This window comes from Ranitomeya imitator, chromosome 1 (assembly GCF_032444005.1).
Source record: "Ranitomeya imitator isolate aRanImi1 chromosome 1, aRanImi1.pri, whole genome shotgun sequence".
Taxonomy (NCBI): Eukaryota; Metazoa; Chordata; class Amphibia; order Anura; family Dendrobatidae; genus Ranitomeya; species Ranitomeya imitator.
Window position 1 is genome coordinate 1,132,593,119 of NC_091282.1, and position 23,036 is coordinate 1,132,616,154.

The window sequence follows — 23,036 nt, forward strand, 5'->3', positions numbered from 1 at the left end:
CTCACCACACCTCTAGATAAGTTCCTTAGGGGGTCTACTTTCCAAAATGGTGTCATTTGTGGGGGGTTTCAATGTTTAGCCACATCAGGGGCTCTCCAAACGAAACATGGCGTCCCATCTCAATTCCAGTCAATTTTGCATTGAAAAGTTAAATGGCACTCCTTCGCTTCCGAGCTCTGCCATGCGCCCAAACAGTGGTTTACCCCCACATGTGGGGTATTGGCATACTCAGGACAAATTGTACAACAATGTTTGGGGTCCATTTTCTCCTGTTACCCTTGGTAAAATAAAACAAATTGGAGCTGAATTAAATTTTTTGTGAAAAAAAGTTAAATGTTCATTTTTATTTAAACATTCAAAAAATTCCTGTGAAGCACCAGAAGGGTTAATAAACTTCTTGAATATGGTTTTGAGCACCTTGAGGGGTGTAGTTTTTAGAATGGTGTCACACTTGGGTATTTTCTATCATATAGACCCCTCAAAATGACTTCAAATGAGATGTAGTCCCTAAAATAAAATGGTGTTGTAGAAATGAGAAATTGCTGGTCAACTTTTAACCCTTATAACTCCCTAACAAAAAAAAATTTTGGTTCCAAAATTGTGCTGATGTAAAGTAGACATGTGGGAAATGTTACTTATTAAGTATTTTGTGTGACATATCTTTGTGATTTAATTGCATAAAAATGTCAGTGCCAGTCATTACACTGGCTACCCATCCACTCCAGAATCCAGTACAAAACTACTACCCTCATCCACAAAGCACTCCATGGCTCAGCACCACCCTACATCTCCTCCCTGGTATCAGTCTACCACCCTACCCGTGCCCTCCGCTCCGCTAATGACCTCAGGTTAGCATCCTCAATAATCAGAACCTCCCACTCCCGTCTCCAAGACTTTACACGTGCTGCGCCGATTCTTTGGAATGCACTACCTAGGTTAATACGATTAATCCCCAATCCCCACAGTTTTAAGCGTGCCCTAAAAACTCATTTGTTCAGACTGGCCTACCGCCTCAATGCATTAACCTAACGATCCCTGTGTGGCCTATTTATAATAAAAAAAAAAAAAGGTTCCTCGCATCATGTTCTCATACACTTTATGCAGTATTAGCCCTCTGTGTCTGTACTGCTACATACTTAGGCAGGTAACTGGTTCATGCAGCTTTACATGAACACCCGAGTCTTACACTATAGCTGGTCCGAATAACTAAAGCAATTGTTACCATCCACCTCTCGTGTCTCCCCTTTTCCCCATAGTTTGTAAGCTTGCGAGCAGGGCCCTCACTCCTCCTGGTATCTGTTTTGAACTGTATTTCTGTTATGCTGTAATGTCTATTGTCTGTACAAGTCCCCTCTATAATTTGTAAAGCGCTGCGGAATATGTTGGCGCTATATAAATAAAAATTATTATTATTATTATTATTATAAAAATTCAAAGTTGGAAAATTGCGAAATTTTCATAATTTTCGCCAAATTTCCGTTTTTTTTCACAAATAAACGCAGGTACTATCAAAGAATTTTTACCATTGTCATGAAGTACAATATGTCACGAGAAAACAATGTCAGAATCACCAGGATCCATTGAAGCGTTCCAGAGTTATAACCTCATAAAGGGACAGTGGTCAGAATTGTAAAAATTGGCCCGGTCATTAACGTGCAAACCACCCTTGGGGGTAAAGGGGTTAAAAAGAGTATGTGACACATTCCCTTAAAAAAAAAAAAAAAAAAAAAAAACCTAAAGGCTTAGGCCTCTTTCACACTTCAGTCTTTTGGCGTCAGTCACTACCGACATAGTGACGGATTGACGGATCCGTCACAATTGTTGCGAAAACGGTTCTAACGGATCCGTTTTTTTGACGGATCCGTTACTTGGGGGTTGTCTGGGAGAAGTATCTACTTTTTGGAGCATGCGCAATTGAAAAAACGGATTGGGGCGACGGATCCGCCGAAAAAACTGTTGCGGCGGATCCGTCGCCCATAGGCGGCCATTCTATGGAATGGCGGACGCGACGGATCCGTCGCGATCCGCCATTTCGGCGGTGACAAAAAACGTTTCAATGTCCGTCTATTTTCAGAAAACGTCCGCCAAATTTCGACGGATCCGTCGCATGGCGGATGGAACGGACAACCATCCGTCACAATCCGTCACTAATGCAAGTCTATGGGAAAATAACGGATCCGTCAAAAAAAAATTACGGATCCGTTATTTGAGGAAAATGGCGGTTTTAGACTGATGCCAAATAACTGAAGTGTGAAAGAGGCCTTATGCGCACACAATGTGGATTTAGTGCATCCACAGCGGATTTTTCCGTGCAGAAATGCTGCAGATCCGCACTGTGATTTACAGTACAATGTCAATCAATGTGAAAAAAAGCTGTGCAGATGGTGCGGAAAAATCCACGCGGAAACGCTGCGGATTTAAAAGAAGTGCATGTCACTTCTTTTGTGCGGATCGGCAGCGTTTCTGCACCCCTCCATTATAGAAATCCGCAGTGGTAAAAAACGCAGAAAATCCGCACAAAATCCGCAGCAATTCCGCAGAAAAACCGCAGAAAATCCACATAAAATCTGCACCTGTGGCTTCTGCCAGGAGATGCAGATTTTGTGCAGAAAATTCTGCACCCCATTCCGCAACGTGTGCACATAGCCAAAGAGTATTGGGTATTTTAAGAAATGTTTAATACATTAGAGTAGGGCGGTGCCAAAAGAGTCTATCTTGTCTTGGTGGCGGCTTAAAAATTCTTTTGGCCAAAACAAAAGCTGAAGACTATAAGTGAATATGATGTTTGATGAGAACTATTAATGTGTGATTGGTGAGGACGTGGCGCAGAAGTGGCATTTTTCCAAGAGTGGCGGTGGGATTGTAGACGGTTCAAGGTTGGAGGTGGAGCCTGAGCGGAATCTTAAGGGAGCCGGACAGTTTTGCCAGTATGGGGCCTGAAATTCCTGGTGGCAGCCATGGGGATCCATGACACCAAAGACCACCACTTGATACACAATGAATACAAGTCGCCACCATGGCTTTTTTTTTCTAAATTATTGTGTTTAATATGCATTTATTCATTTGTGTATCTTCAAAAATGAGGCTTATGTTGTGTTCTTCATTTAGGAACCCATCCACATGCCACCATGAGGCCAGAGAGCAACACAGATGCCACTTCGGTCCGTGCCCACCTTGTCGACAGATTTGTCAGAAAACTTTCCAGAAGTGTGGTCACATGTGCCCTGTGTCTTGTCATGATGAGGCTCTTATTAAGCAGAAAGACCTGGTAAAATCTTAATTTGGAGAAAGAAGGATTTATGTGATTAGCTTGTCCTTATCTTAATATATACTTACCTTGTAATGTCTTCACATCCTGTTCCGTCCAGATGTGTCCGGATCCCAGAATTCCAAGCAGGGGAAGTTCACCGACCTCCATATTGGGACACCCAAGTGATGGGTGTCTCAATATGGAAACACACTCTCACGCACACACACACTCTCACGCACACACACACTCTCACGCACACACACACTCTCGCACACACACACACTCTCGCACACACACACTCTCTCGCACACACACACTCTCTCGCACACACACACTCTCTCGCACACACACACTCTCTCGCACACACACACTCTCTCGCACACACACACACTCTCTCGCACACACACACACACTCTCGCGCACACACACTCTCGCACACACACACACACTCTCGCGCACACACACTCTCTCGCGCACACACACTCTCTCGCGCACACACACTCTCTCGCACACACACACTCTCTCGCACACACACTCTCTCGCATACACACTCTCTCGCGCACACACTCTCGCACACTCTCTCGCACACACTCTCTCGCACACACTCTCTCGCACACACACACTCTCTCGCACACACACTCTCTCGCACACACACTCTCTCGCACACACACTCTCTCGCACACACACTCTCTCGCACACACACTCTCTCGCACACACACTCTCGCACACACACTCTCTCGCACACACACACTCTCTCGCACACACACTCTCTCGCACACACACTCTCGCACACACTCTCTCGCACACACACACTCTCTCGCACACACACAAACACACGCACACACACTCTCACACACACTCATACACACTCACACACACACTGCATACACCGTATGCACCACACTCACACACACGCTCACACACACTGTATACGCCGTACGCAGCCTCTTGCATGGTACCACCAGCGGAACACCGTCGCGAACACGCTGCTGTCGGGATCAGCCGAATGATTCACTGACTGCCGCCATCTTTGTACAGGAGGAGGGCATGCGCAGGTTTAATGTGACCACTGCTATCTGTATGCACAAAGATGGCGGCGGTCTGATTTACTGCTCCTGTGCGAATTACTCGCAGGCGCAGTGAATCATTGAGCTGATCCGGGCGGCACATGCGCGACGTGTCTACAGGCAGAGGAAGCCGGTCACATTAAAGGGGTTTTCCCACAAACGAAAGTTCATTTTAAGAATTGTATGTGTCTGACCATGTATGGAGCATACCACATCTCCTGGGCAGGGGAGGAAGTAAAAGACAATACTGACATTACAGCAGGTGATCGCAGAGGATTCATTTTGTCAGGTTAAATATTTCACTGACTGTTTTTAAACAATATTTTACCTCACAAAATGTATCCTCTGTGATCTCCCTGCCCAGGAGCTGTGGTATGTTCTGTACACGGTCAGACACAGACAATTTTTAAAATGAACTTTTGTTCGTGGGAAAACTCCTTTAAAAAGCAAATATTAACGTCAACATGGCTCCTCCTAAAAAGTACACCAATGACAATGAAAGGAAAGCAGCAAAGGAGATTCTCAACGCTGCAAAGCCTGCCCCCATCGTGACATTATCGCCCTCCCAATGCGATGACATCGGTCCTCCATCTAGTTATATATAATCTTAAGTGGTGTAAATTCTTCAGTGCTATTATTGGCAGATTTTAAATCCAACTTCTGCCGACCTCTATAAATCATTATTACGATTTATAGAGGTAGAGAGTACAGAGTAGAGGAGATCCTGCTTCCATCTCTTTGTAGCTCGCTGCCAGAAGCAACAGCAGAATGAAGGACATTAAACTGCAGTACTGAGCAGCGTTGCTGTGAATTCAGCGCTGTAGTAAAACATTTAGTAGAGTCCTCCAAAGAGTCTGTTTGGGTCTCTAAAACTGAAGCTGCTCCTAATATATTATTATGGACAGCTGTAGCCTGGTCTCTTTGTGAAATTGGAAAGCTATCCCCGCTCTGGATACAGTGAATGATTCTTAATTTCCCGACTAGATTGTCAAAGATTTTTCAAATTTTTTTTATTTTGTTTTGCTTAAACTCTCCAAGACATATAATATTTTGTCTTTCCTAATTGACCCCCTTATTCCTTTCACAAGCAGACACCTGCACTGCCAAAGTAGATCTCCAGTTTAGGAACTGTGCATATGTATCGCCTTTCTAAACACCTATGACCGTGAGGAATAGTGGTAGTGCCACCTTCGTTTTTACGTATTTATTTGCGATATTATCTTTAAAAGGGGTATTCTCATCTCCAAGATCCTATCCCAATATGTAGTAGGTGTAATAATAATAATATTAGCAAATATCTCTAATTAGAAATGTAGTATAGTTTTTCTGAGAAGATATGTAGCTTACCCCATGTGCAGGGCATAGCAGTAGCTTCGGTATCCATGGTTATGACCACTCATAGTGACAGTTCTTAGTGGACATAACCATGGATATACCTAAGCTACTGTAATGCCCTGCACACTGTAAACAACGTAGCTAGTCAGAATAAGTTTACTACATTTCTAATTGGAGGTATTTGCTAATTTTATTATTATTACACCTACTACATATTGTGATGGGATTTGTAGATTGGAATACCTCTTTAAAGCATACCTGTCCTTTCCACCAAAACTAGAGTAAAAATTACCCTCATCTTCCACAACAAGTCATAATTGCTCTTGGTGCACATACTGTACCAGTCTGATATGTTATTGAGTGGGTGCTTGCTCTTTATGAGTACTCTGCCAGCGCTGTAGGTGCAGTAACTTCCTTATCCTCACTTCCCAACATGCAGTGCACCTATCAATGTCCAAAAACTTGTCTACCCGCTAATTGAGAGCACTCCTTTCTTTTATGCTTAATTGCAATTTAACAGACAGAAGAGCATAATCAAAGAGTTAAAAAAAAATGGCTCCACTTCCTGATCCGTCTTAGCATCTCTGCTGCTGGAGCCTGATTACACTTGACAGCAGGCAGTAATATAACTTATTTTAAGTAATGATTTGTGGATAGCCTTTTTATTACATACATGATCTAACAAATGAGATGTGTGAAAGTACAGTGAACATTTATCGCTTGCATGTATTTGTTAGCCTCAGCCTGCCGGTCCCTGGGAGCAGCCTTGTGAGCCAGCCTTCATCCAGACCGCATTGCCGTGCCCTCCATGCAATGTTCCCATGCCTATGTAAGTCCTAAGCTCTGTATACAACTTGTATCTTACTCGGTACAATTGTACTTTGTGTTATAACCGTGTAGTTGCTCACATTGCCGATCACATCCTCAGATTTGGTTGCATGAGACGATCTATGTAGTCGTAATTTCCCAATTACAGTGGAATCCTAATAATGAAGTCAGTCTGAAAGTGATATTGATTTATCTGTAGTTTGATTTTACGTGGCCTCGCATGTAATATGTTTCCCATTGTTGTGGATGAGTGTGTGGGTTATGTCTGCTCTTTCTGTTCTGCGATACATTGGGGATTGTTTATGGAGAGACACGGGTTCACATTACATTAATATCCTTTACAAGCCTTTATCGCTTCCTCTATCGGATGATGCTTTATGATGATGGTGAGATGTCTGGCTGTCTGTCAGTGACCGGCGCGACGGAACTTTTCTATGTGATTCATTGATTCCAGATGTTGTCTTCGTTCTCCTGTCTTTATTGGCCAGCAGCAGCATGTACATTTTTTTAGCATTATTTGAGGAAAATAAATATTAACGTATATATTAAAGTTACCAGATCTCCCAGACTGATGCGTCTTTTGCACTTCCATGTCCTGTTGGCTGTTACATATGTCAAATATTAATCTGCATTAAAAGCGCAGTCACTGCATAAATTAGTTCCAATATTTATCTCATGGAGACGAATTCTGAGGTACAGCTTACAGTTGAGTAAATTCGGAAACTTTAAAATTCTCTTCAAATTTCACAATTTCAGATTCGCTCTTAACTGCAATTATTTTTTTATTCAATATGCACAAATCAAGCAAAATGGCAAATATTTCCCATCATTTAACTTGTTTTTTTATGGCTGGGAAGAGGATGGAAACATCTTCTGTCCTCACTCTTTGGTGCCCTCATGTATTTGTATGCTTCTATTTTCATTCTTTGGCTCTCTCACTCTTTGGCGCCCTCATGCATTTGTATGCTTCTATCCTCACTCTTTGGCTCCCTCACTCTTTGGCGCCCTCATGTATTTGTATGCTTCTATCCTCACTCTTTGGTGCCCTCATGCATTTGTACGTATGCTTCTATCCTCACTCTTTGGCTCCCTCACTCTTTGGCGCCCTCATGCATTAGTATGCTTCTATCCTCACTCTTTGGCTCCCTCACTCTTTGGCACCCTCATGCATTTGTAGGCTTCTATCTTCACTCTTTGGCTCCCTCATGCATTTGTATGCTTCTAGCTTCACTCTTTGGCTCCCTCACTCTTTGGCGCCCTCATGCATTTGTATGCTTCTATCCTCACTCTTTGACACCCTCACTCTGTGGCGCCTTCATGCATTTGTATGCTTCTATCCTCACTCTTTGGCACCCTCACTCTGTGGCGCCCTCATGTATTTGTATGCTTCTATCCTCACTCTTTGGCTCCCTCACTCTTTGGCTCCCTCACTCTTTGGCTCCCTCACTCTTTGGCTCCCTCACTCTTTGGCGCCCTCATGCATTAGTATGCTTCTAGCTTCACTCTTTGGCTCCCTCACTCTTTGGCGCCCTCATGCATTAGTATGCTTCTATCCTCACTCTTTGGTGCCCTCATGCATTTGTACGTATGCTTCTATCCTCACTCTTTAACTCCCTCAGTCTTTGGCGCCCTCATGCATTTGTATGCTTCTATCCTCACTCTTTGGCACCCTCACTCTTTGGCGCCCTCATTCTTTGCCGCCCTTATGCATTAGTATGCTTCTATCCTCACTCTTTAACTCCCTCAGTCTTTGACGCCCTCATGCATTTGTATGCTTCTATCCTCACTCTTTGGCACCCTCACTCTTTGGCTCCCTCATTCTTTGCCGCCCTTATGCATTAGTATGCTTCTAGCTTCACTCTTTGGCTCCCTCAGTCTTTGGCGCCCTCATGCATTTGTATGCTTCTATCCTCACTCTTTGGCACCCTCACTCTGTGGCGCCCTCATGTATTTGTATGCTTCTATCCTCACTCTTTGGCTCCCTCACTCTTTGGCTCCCTCACTCTTTGGCTCCCTCAGTCTTTGGCGCCCTCATGCATTTGTATGCTTCTATCCTCACTCTTTGGCACCCTCACTCTTAGGCGCCCTCATGCATTAGTATGCTTCTATCCTCACTCTTTGGCTCCCTCATGCATTTGTATGCTTCTATCTTCACTCTTTGGCTCCCTCATGCATTTGTATGCTTCTAGCTTCACTCTTTGGCTCCCTCACTCTTTGGCGCCCTCATGCATTTGTATGCTTCTATCCTCACTCTTTGGCACCCTCACTCTGTGGCACCTTCATGCATTTGTATGCTTCTATCCTCAATCTTTGGTGCCCTCATGCATTTGTACGTATGCTTCTATCCACACTCTTTAACTCCCTCACTCTTTGGCACCCTCACTCTGTGGCGCCCTCATGTATTTGTATGCTTCTATCCTCACTCTTTGGCTCCCTCACTCTTTGGCTCCCTCACTCTTTGGCGCCCTCATGCATTAGTATGCTTCTAGCTTCACTCTTTGGCTCCCTCACTCTTTGGCGCCCTCATGCATTAGTATGCTTCTATCCTCACTCTTTTGCTCCATCACTCTTTGGCACCCTCATGCATATGTATGCTTCTAGCTTCACTCTTTGGCGCCCTCATGCATTTGTATGCTTCTTTCCTCACTCTTTGGCACCCTCACTCTGTGGCGCCTTCATGTATTTGTATGCTTCTATCCTCACTCTTTGGCTCCCTCACTCTTTGGCTCCCTCACTCTTTGGTGCCCTCATGCATTAGTATGCTTCTATCCTCACTCTTTTGCTCCATCACTCTTTGGCTCCCTCATGCATTTGTATGCTTCTAGCTTCACTCTTTGGCACCCTCACTCTTTGGCTCCCTCACTCTTTGGCGCCCTCATGCATTAGTATGCTTCTATCCTCACTCTTTTGCTCCATCACTCTTTGGCACCCTCATGCATTTGTATGCTTCTAGCTTCACTCTTTGGCTCCCTCACTCTTTGGCGCCCTCATGCATTTGTATGCTTCTTTCCTCACTCTTTGGCACCCTCACTCTGTGGCGCCTTCATGTATTTGTATGCTTCTATCCTCACTCTTTGGCTCCCTCACTCTTTGGCTCCCTCACTCTTTGGCGCCCTCATGCATTTGTATGCTTCTATCCTCACTCTTTGGCTCCCTCATGCATTTGTATGCTTCTATCCTCACTCTTTGGTGCCCTCATGCATTTGTACGTATGCTTCTATCCTCACTCTTTAACTCCCTCACTCTTTGGCGCCCTCATGCATTTGTATGCTTCTATCCTCACTCTTTGGCACCCTCATGCATTTGTATGCTTCTATCCTCACTCTTTGGCGCCCTCATGTATTTGTATGCTTCTATCCTCACTCTTTGGCTCCCTCACTCTTTGGCTTCCTCACTCTTTGGCGCCCTCATGCATTAGTATGCTTCTAGCTTCACTCTTTGGCTCCCTCACTCTTTGGCGCCCTCATGCATTAGTATACTTCTATCCTCACTCTTTTGCTCCCTCACTCTTTGGCACCCTCATGCATTTGTATGCTTCTATCCTCACTCTTTTGCTCCCTCACTCTTTGGCACCCTCATGTATTTGTATGCTTCTATCCTCACTCTTTTGCTCCCTCGCTCTTTGGCACCCTCTTGCATTTGTATGCTTCTATCCTCACTCTTTGGCACCCTTATGCATTAGTATGCTTCTATCTTCACTCTTTTGCTCCCTCACTCTTTGGCACCCTCATGCATTTGTATGCTTCTATCCTCACTCTTTTGCTCCCTCACTCTTTGGCGCCCTCATGCATTAGTATGCTTCTAGCTTCACTCTTTGGCTCCCTCAGTCTTTGGCGCCCTCATGCATTTGTATGCTTCTATCCTCACTCTTTGGCACCCTCACTCTGTGGCGCCCTCATGTATTTGTATGCTTCTATCCTCACTCTTTGGCTCCCTCACTCTTTGGCTCCCTCACTCTTTGCCGCCCTCATGCATTAGTATGCTTCTAGCTTCACTCTTTGGCTCCCTCAGTCTTTGGCGCCCTCATGCATTTGTATGCTTCTATCCTCACTCTTTGGCACCCTCACTCTGTGGCGCCCTCATGTATTTGTATGCTTCTATCCTCACTCTTTGGCTCCCTCACTCTTTGGCTCCCTCACTCTTTGGCTCCCTCACTCTTTGGCGCCCTCATGCATTAGTATGCTTCTATCCTCACTCTTTGGCTCCCTCACTCTTTGGCACCCTCATGCATTTGTATGCCTCTATCTTCACTCTTTGGCTCCCTCATGCATTTGTATGCTTCTAGCTTCACTCTTTGGCTCCCTCACTCTTTGGCGCCCTCATGTATTTGTATGTTTCTATCCTCACTCTTTAACTCCCTCACTCTTTGGCGCCCTCATGCATTTGTATGCTTCTATCCTCACTCTTTGGCACCCTCACTCTGTGGCGCCTTCATGCATTTGTATGCTTCTATCCTCACTCTTTGGCTCCCTCACTCTTTGGCTCCCTCACTCTTTGGCGCCCTCATGCATTAGTATGCTTCTAGCTTCACTCTTTGGCTCCCTCACTCTTTTGCGCCCTCATGCATTAGTATGCTTCTATCATCACTCTTTGGTGCCCTCATGCATTTGTACGTATGCTTCTATCCTCACTCTTTAACTCCCTCACTCTTTGGCGCCCTCATGCATTTGTATGCTTCTATCCTCACTCTTTGGCACCCTCACTCTGTGGCGCCCTCATGTATTTGTATGCTTCTATCCTGACTCTTTGGCTCCCTCATGCATTTGTATGCTTCTATCCTCACTCTTTGGTGCCCTCATGCATTTGTACGTATGCTTCTATCCTCACTCTTTAACTCCCTCACTCTTTGGCGCCCTCATGCATTTGTATGCTTCTATCCTCACTCTTTGGCACCCTCACTCTGTGGCGCCCTCATGTATTTGTATGCTTCTATCCTCACTCTTTGGCTCCCTCACTCTTTGGCTCCCTCACTCTTTGGCGCCCTCATGCATTAGTATGCTTCTAGCTTCACTCTTTGGCTCCCTCACTCTTTGGCTCCCTCATTCTTTGGCGCCCTCATGCATTAGTATGCTTCTAGCTTCACTCTTTGGCTCCCTCACTCTTTGGCGCCCTCATGCATTTGTATGCTTCTATCCTCACTCTTTGGTGCCCTCATGCATTTGTACGTATGCTTCTATCCTGACTCTTTGGCTCCCTCATGCATTTGTATGCTTCTATCCTCACTCTTTGGTGCCCTCATGCATTTGTACGTATGCTTCTATCCTCACTCTTTAACTCCCTCACTCTTTGGCGCCCTCATGCATTTGTATGCTTCTATCCTCACTCTTTGGCACCCTCACTCTGTGGCGCCCTCATGTATTTGTATGCTTCTATCCTCACTCTTTGGCTCCCTCACTCTTTGGCTCCCTCACTCTTTGGCGCCCTCATGCATTAGTATGCTTCTAGCTTCACTCTTTGGCTCCCTCACTCTTTGGCGCCCTCATGCATTAGTATGCTTCTATCCTCACTCTTTTGCTCCATCACTCTTTGGCACCCTCATTCATTTGTATGCTTCTAGCTTCACTCTTTGGCTCCCTCACTCTTTGGCGCCCTCATGCATTTGTATGCTTCTATCCTCACTCTTTGGCACCCTCACTCTGTGGCGCCTTCATGTATTTGTATGCTTCTATCCTCACTCTTTGGCTCCCTCACTCTTTGGCTCCCTCACTCTTTGGTGCCCTCATGCATTAGTATGCTTCTATCCTCACTCTTTTGCTCCATCACTCTTTGGCTCCCTCATGCATTTGTATGCTTCTAGCTTCACTCTTTGGCTCCCTCACTCTTTGGCGCCCTCATGCATTTGTATGCTTCTATCCTCACTCTTTGGCACCCTCACTCTGTGGCGCCTTCATGCATTTGTATGCTTCTATCCTCACTCTTTGGCTCCCTCACTCTTTGGCGCCCTCATGCATTAGTATGCTTCTAGCTTCACTCTTTGGCTCCCTCACTCTTTTGCGCCCTCATGCATTAGTATGCTTCTATCATCACTCTTTGGTGCCCTCATGCATTTGTACGTATGCTTCTATCCTCACTCTTTAACTCCCTCACTCTTTGGCGCCCTCATGAATTTGTATGCTTCTATCCTCACTCTTTGGCTCCCTCACTCTTTGGCGCCCTCATGCATTAGTATGCTTCTAGCTTCACTCTTTGGCTCCCTCACTCTTTGGCGCCCTCATGCATTTGTATGCTTCTATCCTCACTCTTTGGTTCCCTCATGCATTTGTACGTATGCTTCTATCCTCACTCTTTGGCTCCCTCATGCATTTGTATGCTTCTATCCTCACTCTTTGGTGCCCTCATGCATTTGTACGTATGCTTCTATCCTCACTCTTTGGCGCCCTCATGCATTTGTATGCTTCTATCCTCACTCTTTGGCACCCTCACTCTGTGGCGCCCTCATGTGTTTGTATGCTTCTATCCTCACTCTTTGGCTCCCTCACTCTTTGGCGCCCTCATGCATTAGTATGCTTCTAGCTTCACTCTTTGGCTCCCTCACTCTTTGGCGCCCTCATGCATTAGTATGCTTCTATCCTCACTCTTTTGCTCCATCACTCTTTGGCACCCTCATGCATTTGTATGCTTCTAGCTTCACTCTTTGGCTCCCTCACTCTTTGGCGCCTTCATGTATTTGTATGCTTCTATCCTCACTCTTTGGCTCCCTCACTCTTTGGCTCCCTCACTCTTTGGCTCCCTCACTCTTTGGTGCCCTCATGCATTAGTATGCTTCTATCCTCACTCTTTGGCACCCTCACTCTGTGGCGCCTTCATGTATTTGTATGCTTCTATCCTCACTCTTTGGCTCCCTCACTCTTTGGCTCCCTCACTCTTTGGCGCCCTCATGCATTAGTATGCTTCTAGCTTCACTCTTTGGCGCCCTCATGCATTTGTATGCTTCTATCCTCACTCTTTGGCTCCCTCATGCATTTGTATGCTTCTATCCTTACTCTTTGGTGCCCTCATGCATTTGTACGTATGCTTCTATCCTCACTCTTTAACTCCCTCACTCTTTGGCGCCCTCATGCATTTGTATGCTTCTATCCTCACTCTTTGGCACCCTCACTCTGTGGCGCCCTCATGTATTTGTATGCTTCTATTCTCACTCTTTGGCTCCCTCACTCTTTGGCTTCCTCACTCTTTGGCGCCCTCATGCATTAGTATGCTTCTAGCTTCACTCTTTGGCTCCCTCACTCTTTGGCGCCCTCATGCATTAGTATGCTTCTATCCTCACTCTTTTGCTCCCTCACTCTTTGGCACCCTCATGCATTTGTATGCTTCTATCCTCACTCTTTTGCTCCCTCACTCTTTGGCACCCTCATGCATTTGTATGCTTCTATCCTCACTCTTTTGCTCCCTCGCTCTTTGGCACCCTCATGCATTTGTATGCTTCTATCCTCACTCTTTTGCTCCCTCACTCTTTGGCACCCTCATGCATTTGTATGCTTCTATCCTCACTCTTTGGCTCCCTCATGCATTTGTATGCTTCTAGCTTCACTCTTTGGCGCCCTCATGCATTTGTATGCTTCTATCCTCACTCTTTGGCACCCTCACTCTGTGGCGCCCTCATGTATTTGTATGCTTCTATCCTCACTCTTTGGCTCCCTCACTGTTTGGCTTCCTCACTCTTTGGCGCCCTCATGCATTAGTATGCTTCTAGCTTCACTCTTTTGCTCCCTCACTCTTTGGCACCCTCATGCATTTGTATGCTTCTATCCTCACTCTTTGGCTCCCTCATGCATTTGTATGCTTCTAGCTTCACTCTTTGGCTTCCTCACTCTTTGGCGCCCTCATGTATTTGTATGCTTCTATCCTCACTCTTTGGCTCCCTCACTCTTTGGCGCCCTCATGTATTTGTATGCTTCTATCCTCACTCTTTGGCTCCCTCACTCTTTGGCGCCCTCATGTATTTGTATGCTTCTATCCTCACTCTTTGGCTCCCTCACTCTTTGGCTCCCTCACTCTTTGGCGTCCTCATGTATTTGTATGCTTCTATCCTCACTCTTTGGCTCCCTCACTCTTTGGCGCCCTCATGTATTTGTATGCTTCTATCCTCACTCTTTGGCTCCCTCACTCTTTGGCGCCCTCATGTATTTGTATGCTTCTATCCTCACTCTTTGGCTCCCTCACTCTTTGGCGCCCTCATGTATTTGTATGCTTCTATCCTCACTCTTTGGCTCCCTCACTCTTTGGCGCCCTCATGTATTTGTATGCTTCTATCCTCACTCTTTAACTCCCTCACTCTTTGGCACCCTCATGCATTTGTATACTTCTATCCTCACTCTTTGGCACCCTTATGCAGTTGTATGCTTCTATCCTTACTCTTTGGCACCCTCACTCTTTGGCGCCCTCACTCTTTGGCGCCCTCATGTATTTGTATGCTTCTATCCTCACTCTTTGGCTCCCTCACTCTTTGGCGCCCTCATGTATTTGTATGCTTCTATCCTCACTCTTTAACTCCCTCACTCTTTGGCACCCTCATGCATTTGTATACTTCTATCCTCACTCTTTGGCACCCTTATGCAGTTGTATGCTTCTATCCTTACTCTTTGGCACCCTCACTCTTTGGCGCCCTCACTCTTTGGCGTCCTCATGTATTTGTATACTTCTATCCTCACTCTTTGGCACCCTTATGCAGTTGTATGCTTCTATCCTCACTCTTTGGCTCCCTCATGCATTTGTATGCTTCTAGCTTCACTCTTTGGCTCCCTCACTCTTTGGCGCCCTCATGTATTTGTATGCTTCTATCCTCACTCTTTGGCTCCCTCACTCTTTGGCACCCTCATGCATTTGTATGTTTCTATCCTCACTCTTTAACTCCCTCACTCTTTGGCACCCTCATGCATTTGTATACTTCTATCCTCACTCTTTGGCACCCTTATGCAGTTGTATGCTTCTATCCTTACACTTTGGCACCCTCACTCTTTGGCGCCCTCACTCTTTGGCGTCCTCATGTATTTGTATGCTTCTATCCTCACTCTTTGGCTCCCTCACTCTTTGGCTCCCTCACTCTTTGGCTCCCTCACTCTTTGGCTCCCTCACTCTTTGGTGCCCTCATGCATTAGTATGCTTCTATCCTCACTCTTTGGCACCCTCACTCTGTGGCGCCTTCATGTATTTGTATGCTTCTATCCTCACTCTTTGGCTCCCTCACTCTTTGGCTCCCTCACTCTTTGGCGCCCTCATGCATTAGTATGCTTCTAGCTTCACTCTTTGGCGCCCTCATGCATTTGTATGCTGCTATCCTCACTCTTTGGCTCCCTCATGCATTTGTATGCTTCTATCCTTACTCTTTGGTGCCCTCATGCATTTGTACGTATGCTTCTATCCTCACTCTTTAACTCCCTCACTCTTTGGCGCCCTCATGCATTTGTATGCTTCTATCCTCACTCTTTGGCACCCTCACTCTGTGGCGCCCTCATGTATTTGTATGCTTCTATCCTCACTCTTTGGCTCCCTCACTCTTTGGCTCCCTCATGTATTTGTATGCTTCTATCCTCACTCTTTGGCTCCCTCACTCTTTGGCGCCCTCATGTATTTGTATGCTTCTATCCTCACTCTTTGGCTCCCTCACTCTTTGGCGCCCTCATGTATTTGTAGGCTTCTATCCTCACTCTTTGGCTCCCTCACTCTTTGGCTCCCTCATGTATTTTTATGCTTCTGTCCTCACTCTTTGGCTCCCTCATGCATTTGTATGCTTCTAGCTTCACTCTTTGGCTCCCTCACTCTTTGGCACCCTCATGCATTTGTATACTTCTATCCTCACTCTTTGGCACCCTTATGCAGTTGTATGCTTCTATCCTTACTCTTTGGCACCCTCACTCTTTGGCGCCCTCATGTATTTGTATGCTTCTATCCTCACTCTTTGGCTCCCTCACTCTTTGGCACCCTCATGCATTTGTATGCTTCTGTCCTCACTCTTTGGCTCCCTCACTCTTTGGCGCCCTCATGTATTTGTATGCTTCTAGCTTCACTCTTTGGCTCCCTCACTCTTTGGCGCCCTCATGTATTTGTAAGCGTCTATCCTCACTCTTCCCCGACCTCACTCTTCCGCGCCCTCATGCATTTGTATGCTTCTATCCTCACTCTTCAGGCCCCCTCACGCTCCAGTTCTCTCTCGCACTATGTCCTCCCTCTTTGGCACCTTTACCTTTTTGTCTTCCTCATACTTCTGTCTTCAAGCATTTTGGCGCCTTAACGCTTGTGGCTTCACTTTTGAACACTGAAGATTAAAAGAAAGACCAGAGCCAGCGGAGAACCAGATGAGGAACAGTTTATTATGCTATGCTGATAATAAATAATAAATAAATAATAAACGTCTCTTCATGAAGCAGATAAGACACTTAAAAGACTGAACATGTGAACAGCAAGTTGTTTTCACATATAAATGCATATATCCAGTCTTTTGAATGATTTCCGAGTGCTTTTTCAGGCAGGTTTTGGAGCAGCCCCACCTGAAAATGACATTGTGTGCACTTTCCCTAGTGTGGAGACAGCTTTCAATCAATGGTCAGTGCCATGTGGAACCTGAATATTAAGAACATCAAGGTCTACAATACTGAACCAATTTATAGTTATTTTTATGAATACCATGGCCTATACAAATACAAGACACAGCATTATGATCAGGGCCTCTATCCTTACTTCTCATAAGGAAGCATAGAAATGCTGAGAGATTGTTTTTTGACAATCTACACACAAGGGTGCAGACTTGGCACATTTGGACTGAAAATCTCTGCAGCACGCTATGTATGCTGGGCATGTCACCACAAATTTCACTTTTGTAATCCAGAGATTTCAGCAATTGCTTTGGATCCAAAGGGTAACGTTTCTCCCTGTGGATAGCATCATGCCAATGTCAGGAGACATTAAAACCATGCAAAGCTCCTCTGGGAAATGAAATGCAAATTGTCTATTCAGCGAGGAAGAGAACTTGAACTCTAGCGCCACCTATAGGAAGTAGCAATCCTAAAAGTCAATATCGAGCCTTGCCACATCACTTGGGATAAAAGCCAAATCAGAATTTCTTATCTGCAGACACAATGTTTCAGCACCCCTCATCAGTGCAAAGTGTGAGATTTGGTTTGGTTAGGTGGTGTGTATTTGTATGTATCGTATTTTTCGGACTATAAGACGTACCAGACCATAAGACACACCTAGGTTTTAGAGGAGGAAATTAGGAGACAAAAAAAAACAACTAAAAAACTGAAGCAAAAAAATTTGGTCAATTCTGTACTTAAGATCACCTATCCTAGTAAATATGGTCACCTCATCCCTATCATGGTATGCATGGCCCTTATCCCCACCCTGGTATGGCCCCATCCTTATTCTGGTATGATTGGCCCATCCCAGTCCTGGTATGCATGGTCCCATTCTTATTCGGATATGATTGATTGGCCCCATCCTGATCCTGGTATGATTGATTGGCCCCATTCCGTTCCTGGTATGATTGATTGGCCCCATCGTGATCCTGGTATGACTGATTGGCCCCATCCCGTTCCTGGTATGATTGATTGGCCCCATTCCGTTCCTGGTATGATTGGCCACACCAGTTCATGGTATGATTGATTGGCCCCACCAGTTCCTGGTATGATTGATTGGCCCCATCCAGTTCCTGGTATGATTAATTGGCCCCATCCTGTTCCTGGTATGATTGATTGGCCCCATCCCCTTGCTGGTATGATTGATTGACCCATCCCGTTCCTGGTATGATTGCTTGGCCCATCCTGTTCCTGGTATGATTGACTGGCCCCACCCAGTTCCAGGTATGAGTGATTGGCTCCATCCCCTTGCTCCTTGCTGGTATGATTGATTGACCCCATACCAGTCCCGGTATCCATGGCCCCATCAGAAAAGATTTTTTTTAAAAACACCGTTATTCTTACCTTCCTCCGCTCCCTTGCAGTCACAGCATCCTGCTCTGGTGCCAGCAGCTGATTAATGCTTATAACCAGCACATGGCAGGGACATCATGCACTGCACACAAGCAGAGCACAGAGGCCGGAATACTCACCGGATGTTCATCAGAGGTTGCGGTGAGTATCCATTCCTCTTCAGTAGCGCGCACTGTCTGCCGCCTACTTCCTGCTGCTGCCAGCGGTCACGTGTGCCGATACTTAAGAGAAATGAATATTCAGAATATTAATTTCTCTTAAGTATCGGCACATGTGACTGCCGGCAACAGCAGGATGCAGGCTGCTGAAAGTACGTGCTACTGAAGAGGAGTGGATACTCACCGCTCTCTGTGATGAACTCCCGGTGAGTATTCTGGCAGCTGTGCTCTGCTTGTGAACAGTGCATGATGTCCCTGCCATGTGCTGCTTACAAGCGTTAATCAGCTGCTGGCACCAGAGCAGGACGCTGCGACTGCGAGGGAGCTGAGGAAGGTAAGCGTAAAGGTTTTGTTTTTTTTTTGTTTGTTTTTTTAATCTTTTCTGATGGGGCCATGGATACCAAGACTGAGATGGGGCCAATCAATCATACCAGGATGTCAGGAAGAAATGAATATTCATTGCCCTCCACGCCCATAGGCGTGGAATGCAGTGCTTATTCATTTCTCTTTAGCAGCGGGCACAGGAGTTGGCCAGAGCCGCCGGCTCCTGCCTCTGTGACCCGCTGCTCCTCCGATACCGCTTACCCACAACAGCCAGTGCCAATATATCCAGACTATAAGACTCTCCCCCCATTTTCCTCCACATATTTTTTAGTGCATCTTATAGTCTGAAATATACGGTATGCATGTATGTGTATGTGTGCACAGATATATACATATATAGGCTAGTATTAGTATGAGTATTGGGTATTGGTGCAACTATTGTGGCAAACTGAAAAGTTTCTTTAACACTTAATGAAGCTCAACAACTCGGCTTCCTGTATGGTTTGGGGCCAACTCCCTGCCCTCATGCATCCAGATCTGTGCTCTTCTGTTCCTCCTTGTACACTGCCTCTGACCAGTCTGCTGCTCTGACGAACTTGTGGTCAGACCTCCGATATGTATTGTCCATCACGCTTTTTTCTGTTTTACCAAATCAACAAATCCCTGAATTCTGTTGTTTTTTTTTTCAGGGAGTGCCTTGGCAAACACGAGGTAAGCATGTCACTATACCATCTTGAGTGCAAACTTCTCAATATCTGTGTGCGTCTGTGTCGCTAATCGCTGATTTTTTTTGTTTTTAGCAAAAGCAGTTGTGGCTGTGATTAGTATGTCCAGGATTGTGATCGATTTCCACATAATTAGTGCACAGACCTAAAATAGAATAATATATTTGTACTTTATTATTATTCTGTCCGTTATGTCTTTCCTTGCTATAATAAACTAGTCTTGTATGCCAACAAGAAAAGGCAAGGGAGGAGCGAGAGCGGAAATGTGAGCCAAGGGTGTGACAGGGGGTGCGTCTCTGACTACCTAGGCACTGTAGCCGAGATGGACATACAAATCACATTCTGACCTGCGCAGAGGAACATAAATGGCAGATAATTATCCTCTTTAACTAGTGATTTGCACATAATCTTTGGAATTATGGCTAGAACGTTGCTTTAATAAAATTCCGTCTTGAATCGTCTTATTGGTTATCTCTGTTTCTCTGCTTTCATGAGAGTCCTAAAAATTGGCCACCACTGACAAATATAATATAGAGAACCCATATACTGTATATACTCGAGTATAAGCCGAGATTTTCAGCCCAAAATTTTGGGCTGAAAGTCCCCCTCTCGGCTTATACTCAAGTCACGGTGGGCGGCAGGGTCGGCGGGTGAGGGGGAGAGGGCGCTGAGGCATACTCACCTAGTCCCCGCGGTCCTGACGCTCCATCTGCCCGTCACACGGTCTTCCGTGCTGCAGCTCTTCCCCTGTTCAGCGGTCACGTGGGACCGCTCATAAGAGAAATGAATATGCGGCTCCACCTCCCATAGGGGTGGAGCCACAAATTCATTTCTCTAATCAGCGGTAATGGTGACCGCTGATAGAGGAAGAGGCTGCGGCACCGAAGACCGTGTGACAGGCAGAGGGAGCGGGACGCCGGGAGCAGGTAAGTATGTAATATTCACCTGTCCGCGTTCCACACGCCGGGCACCGCTCTGTCTTCGCGTCCTCTTGCTCTGACTGTTCAGGTCAGAGGGCGCGATGACGCATATAGTGTGCGCGGCGCCCTCTGCCTGAACAGTCTGTGCAGAGAGACGCTGAGACGGGACGCTGAGGAGCTGCATGCAAGAGAGGTGAGTATGACTTTTTTTTTGTATTGCAGCAGCAATGGCACAGCTTTATATGGCACAGCTATGGGGCAAGAATGAACGGTGCAGAGCACTATATGGCAGCTATGGGGCAATAATGAACGACGCAGAGTACTATATGGCAGCTATGGGGCAATAATGAACGGCGCAGAGCACTATATGGCAGCTATGGGGCAATAATGAACGGCGCAGAGCACTATATGGCACAGCTATGGGGCAATAATGAACGGTGCAGAGCACTATATGGCAGCTATGGGGCAATAATGAACGGTGCAGAGCACTATATGGGGCAATAATGAACGGCGCAGAGCACTATATGGCACAGCTATGAGGCAATAATGAACGGCGCAGAGCACTATATGGCACAGCTATGGGACAATAATGAACGGTGCAGAGCACTATATGGCAGCTATGGGGCAACAATGAACGGTGCAGAGCACTATATGGCACAGCTATGGGGCAATAATGAACGGTGCAGAGCACTATATGGCACAGATATGGGGCAATAATGAACGGTGCAGAGCACTATATGGCACAGCTATGAGGCCATAATGAACAGTATGGAGCATCTATTTTTAATTTTGAAATTTACCGGTAGCTGCTGCATTTTCCGCCCTAGGCTTATACTCGAGTCAATAAGTTTTCCCAGTTTTTTTGTGTCAAAATTAGGGGGGTCGGCTTATACTCGAGTATATACGGTACTTCAGAAAAAAGATTGGTGTCCAGGGAATGGGTATATTATGTAACAGCCCGTTCTTTAAAATTATATGTTGGAGTCACAAAAAACGAGTGCAAGGATTGAGCCACTTTGACAAGAACCAAGGTTTCTAAGTGTGCAGCACCTACCAAAAGTGGTTTAGTGAAGGACAACCGGTGACCGGATTCAGAAAGTTTGATGCTTCAGCCCTGGTTCCATAGAAGAATTACTGCAGCACTTCAGAGATTTTTATTTGCACATACAGTGGGTATGGAAAGTATTCAGACCCCTTTAATTTTTTCACTCTTTCTTTCATTGCAGCCATTTGGTAAATTCAAAAAAGTTTTTTTTTTTTTATCATTAATGTGCAATCTGCACCCCATCTTGAGTGAAAAAAAAACAGAAATGTAGACATTTTTTGCATATTTATTAAAAAAGAAAAACTGGAATATTACATATTGGGGCGCAATAAGTGACAAAAAGAAAGCATTTAGAGAATTAAAGGAAGTAGGTAGTGATGAGGCATTAAATATATACAGAAAATTAAATAAATTCTGTAAAAAGCAAATCAAGGCAGCAAAGATTGAGACAGAGAGATTCATTGCCAGAGAGAGTAAAAATAATCCCAAAATATTCTTTAACTACGTAAATAGTAAAAAACTAAAAAATGATAGTGTTGGCCCCCTTAAAAATAGTCTGGGTGAAATGGTGGATGAGGATGAGGAAAAAGCCAATATGCTAAATGACTTTTTTTCATCAGTATTTACACAAGAAAATCCCATGGCAGACAACATGACTAGTGATAAAAATTCCCAATTAAATGTCACCTGCATAAGACAGCAGGAAGTGCGGCGGCGTCTAAAAATCACTAAAATTGACAAATCTCCAAGCCCGGATGGGATACAACCTCGAGTACTGCAGGAATTAAGTACAGTCATCGATAGACCATTATTTTTAATCTTTAAAGAGTCCATAATAACAGGGTCTGTACCACAGGACTGGCGTATAGCAAATGTGGTGCCAATATTCAAAAAGGGGACAAAAACTGAACTCGGTAATTATAGGCCAGTAAGCCTAATCTCTACTGTGGGTAAAATCCTGGAGGGCATTCTAAGGGATGCTATACTGGAGTATCTGAAGAGGAATAACCTCATGACCCAATATCAGCACGGGTTTACTAGGGACCGTTCATGTCAGACTAATTTGATCAGCTTCTATGAAGAGGTAAGTTCCGGACTGGACCAAGGGAACCCAGTGTACGTAGTGTATATAGACTTTTCAAAAGCTTTTGATACGGTGCCACACAAAAGGTTGATACATAAAATGAGAATAATGGGGATAGGGGAAAATATGTGTAAGTGGCTTAAGAGCTGACTCAGGGATAGGAAACAAAGGGTGGTTATTAATGGAGCACACTCGGACTGGGTAGCGGTTAGCAGTGGGGTACCACAGGGGTCAGTATTGGACCCTCTTCTTTTTAACATATTAATGACCTTGTAGGGGGCATTCAGAGCTGAATTTCAATATTTGCAGATGACACTGCAGGGTAATCGATACAGAGGAGGATAATTTTATATTACAGGATGATTTATGTAAA

At 45.3% G+C, this 23,036-nt stretch overlaps 1 protein-coding gene across 1 annotated transcript in view; it reads left to right on the forward strand.

Annotated features, from left to right (window-relative positions):
• NFXL1 (nuclear transcription factor, X-box binding like 1) overlaps positions 1 to 23,036 on the forward strand; it is a 202,031-nt gene that overhangs the window by 139,221 nt on the left and 39,774 nt on the right. The window contains exons 14-16 of the mRNA XM_069744506.1: positions 3,109 to 3,268; positions 6,390 to 6,481; positions 19,579 to 19,600. Coding sequence (XP_069600607.1) covers positions 3,109 to 3,268; positions 6,390 to 6,481; positions 19,579 to 19,600 — 274 coding nt within the window. The remainder of the gene's footprint in view (positions 1 to 3,108; positions 3,269 to 6,389; positions 6,482 to 19,578; positions 19,601 to 23,036) is intronic.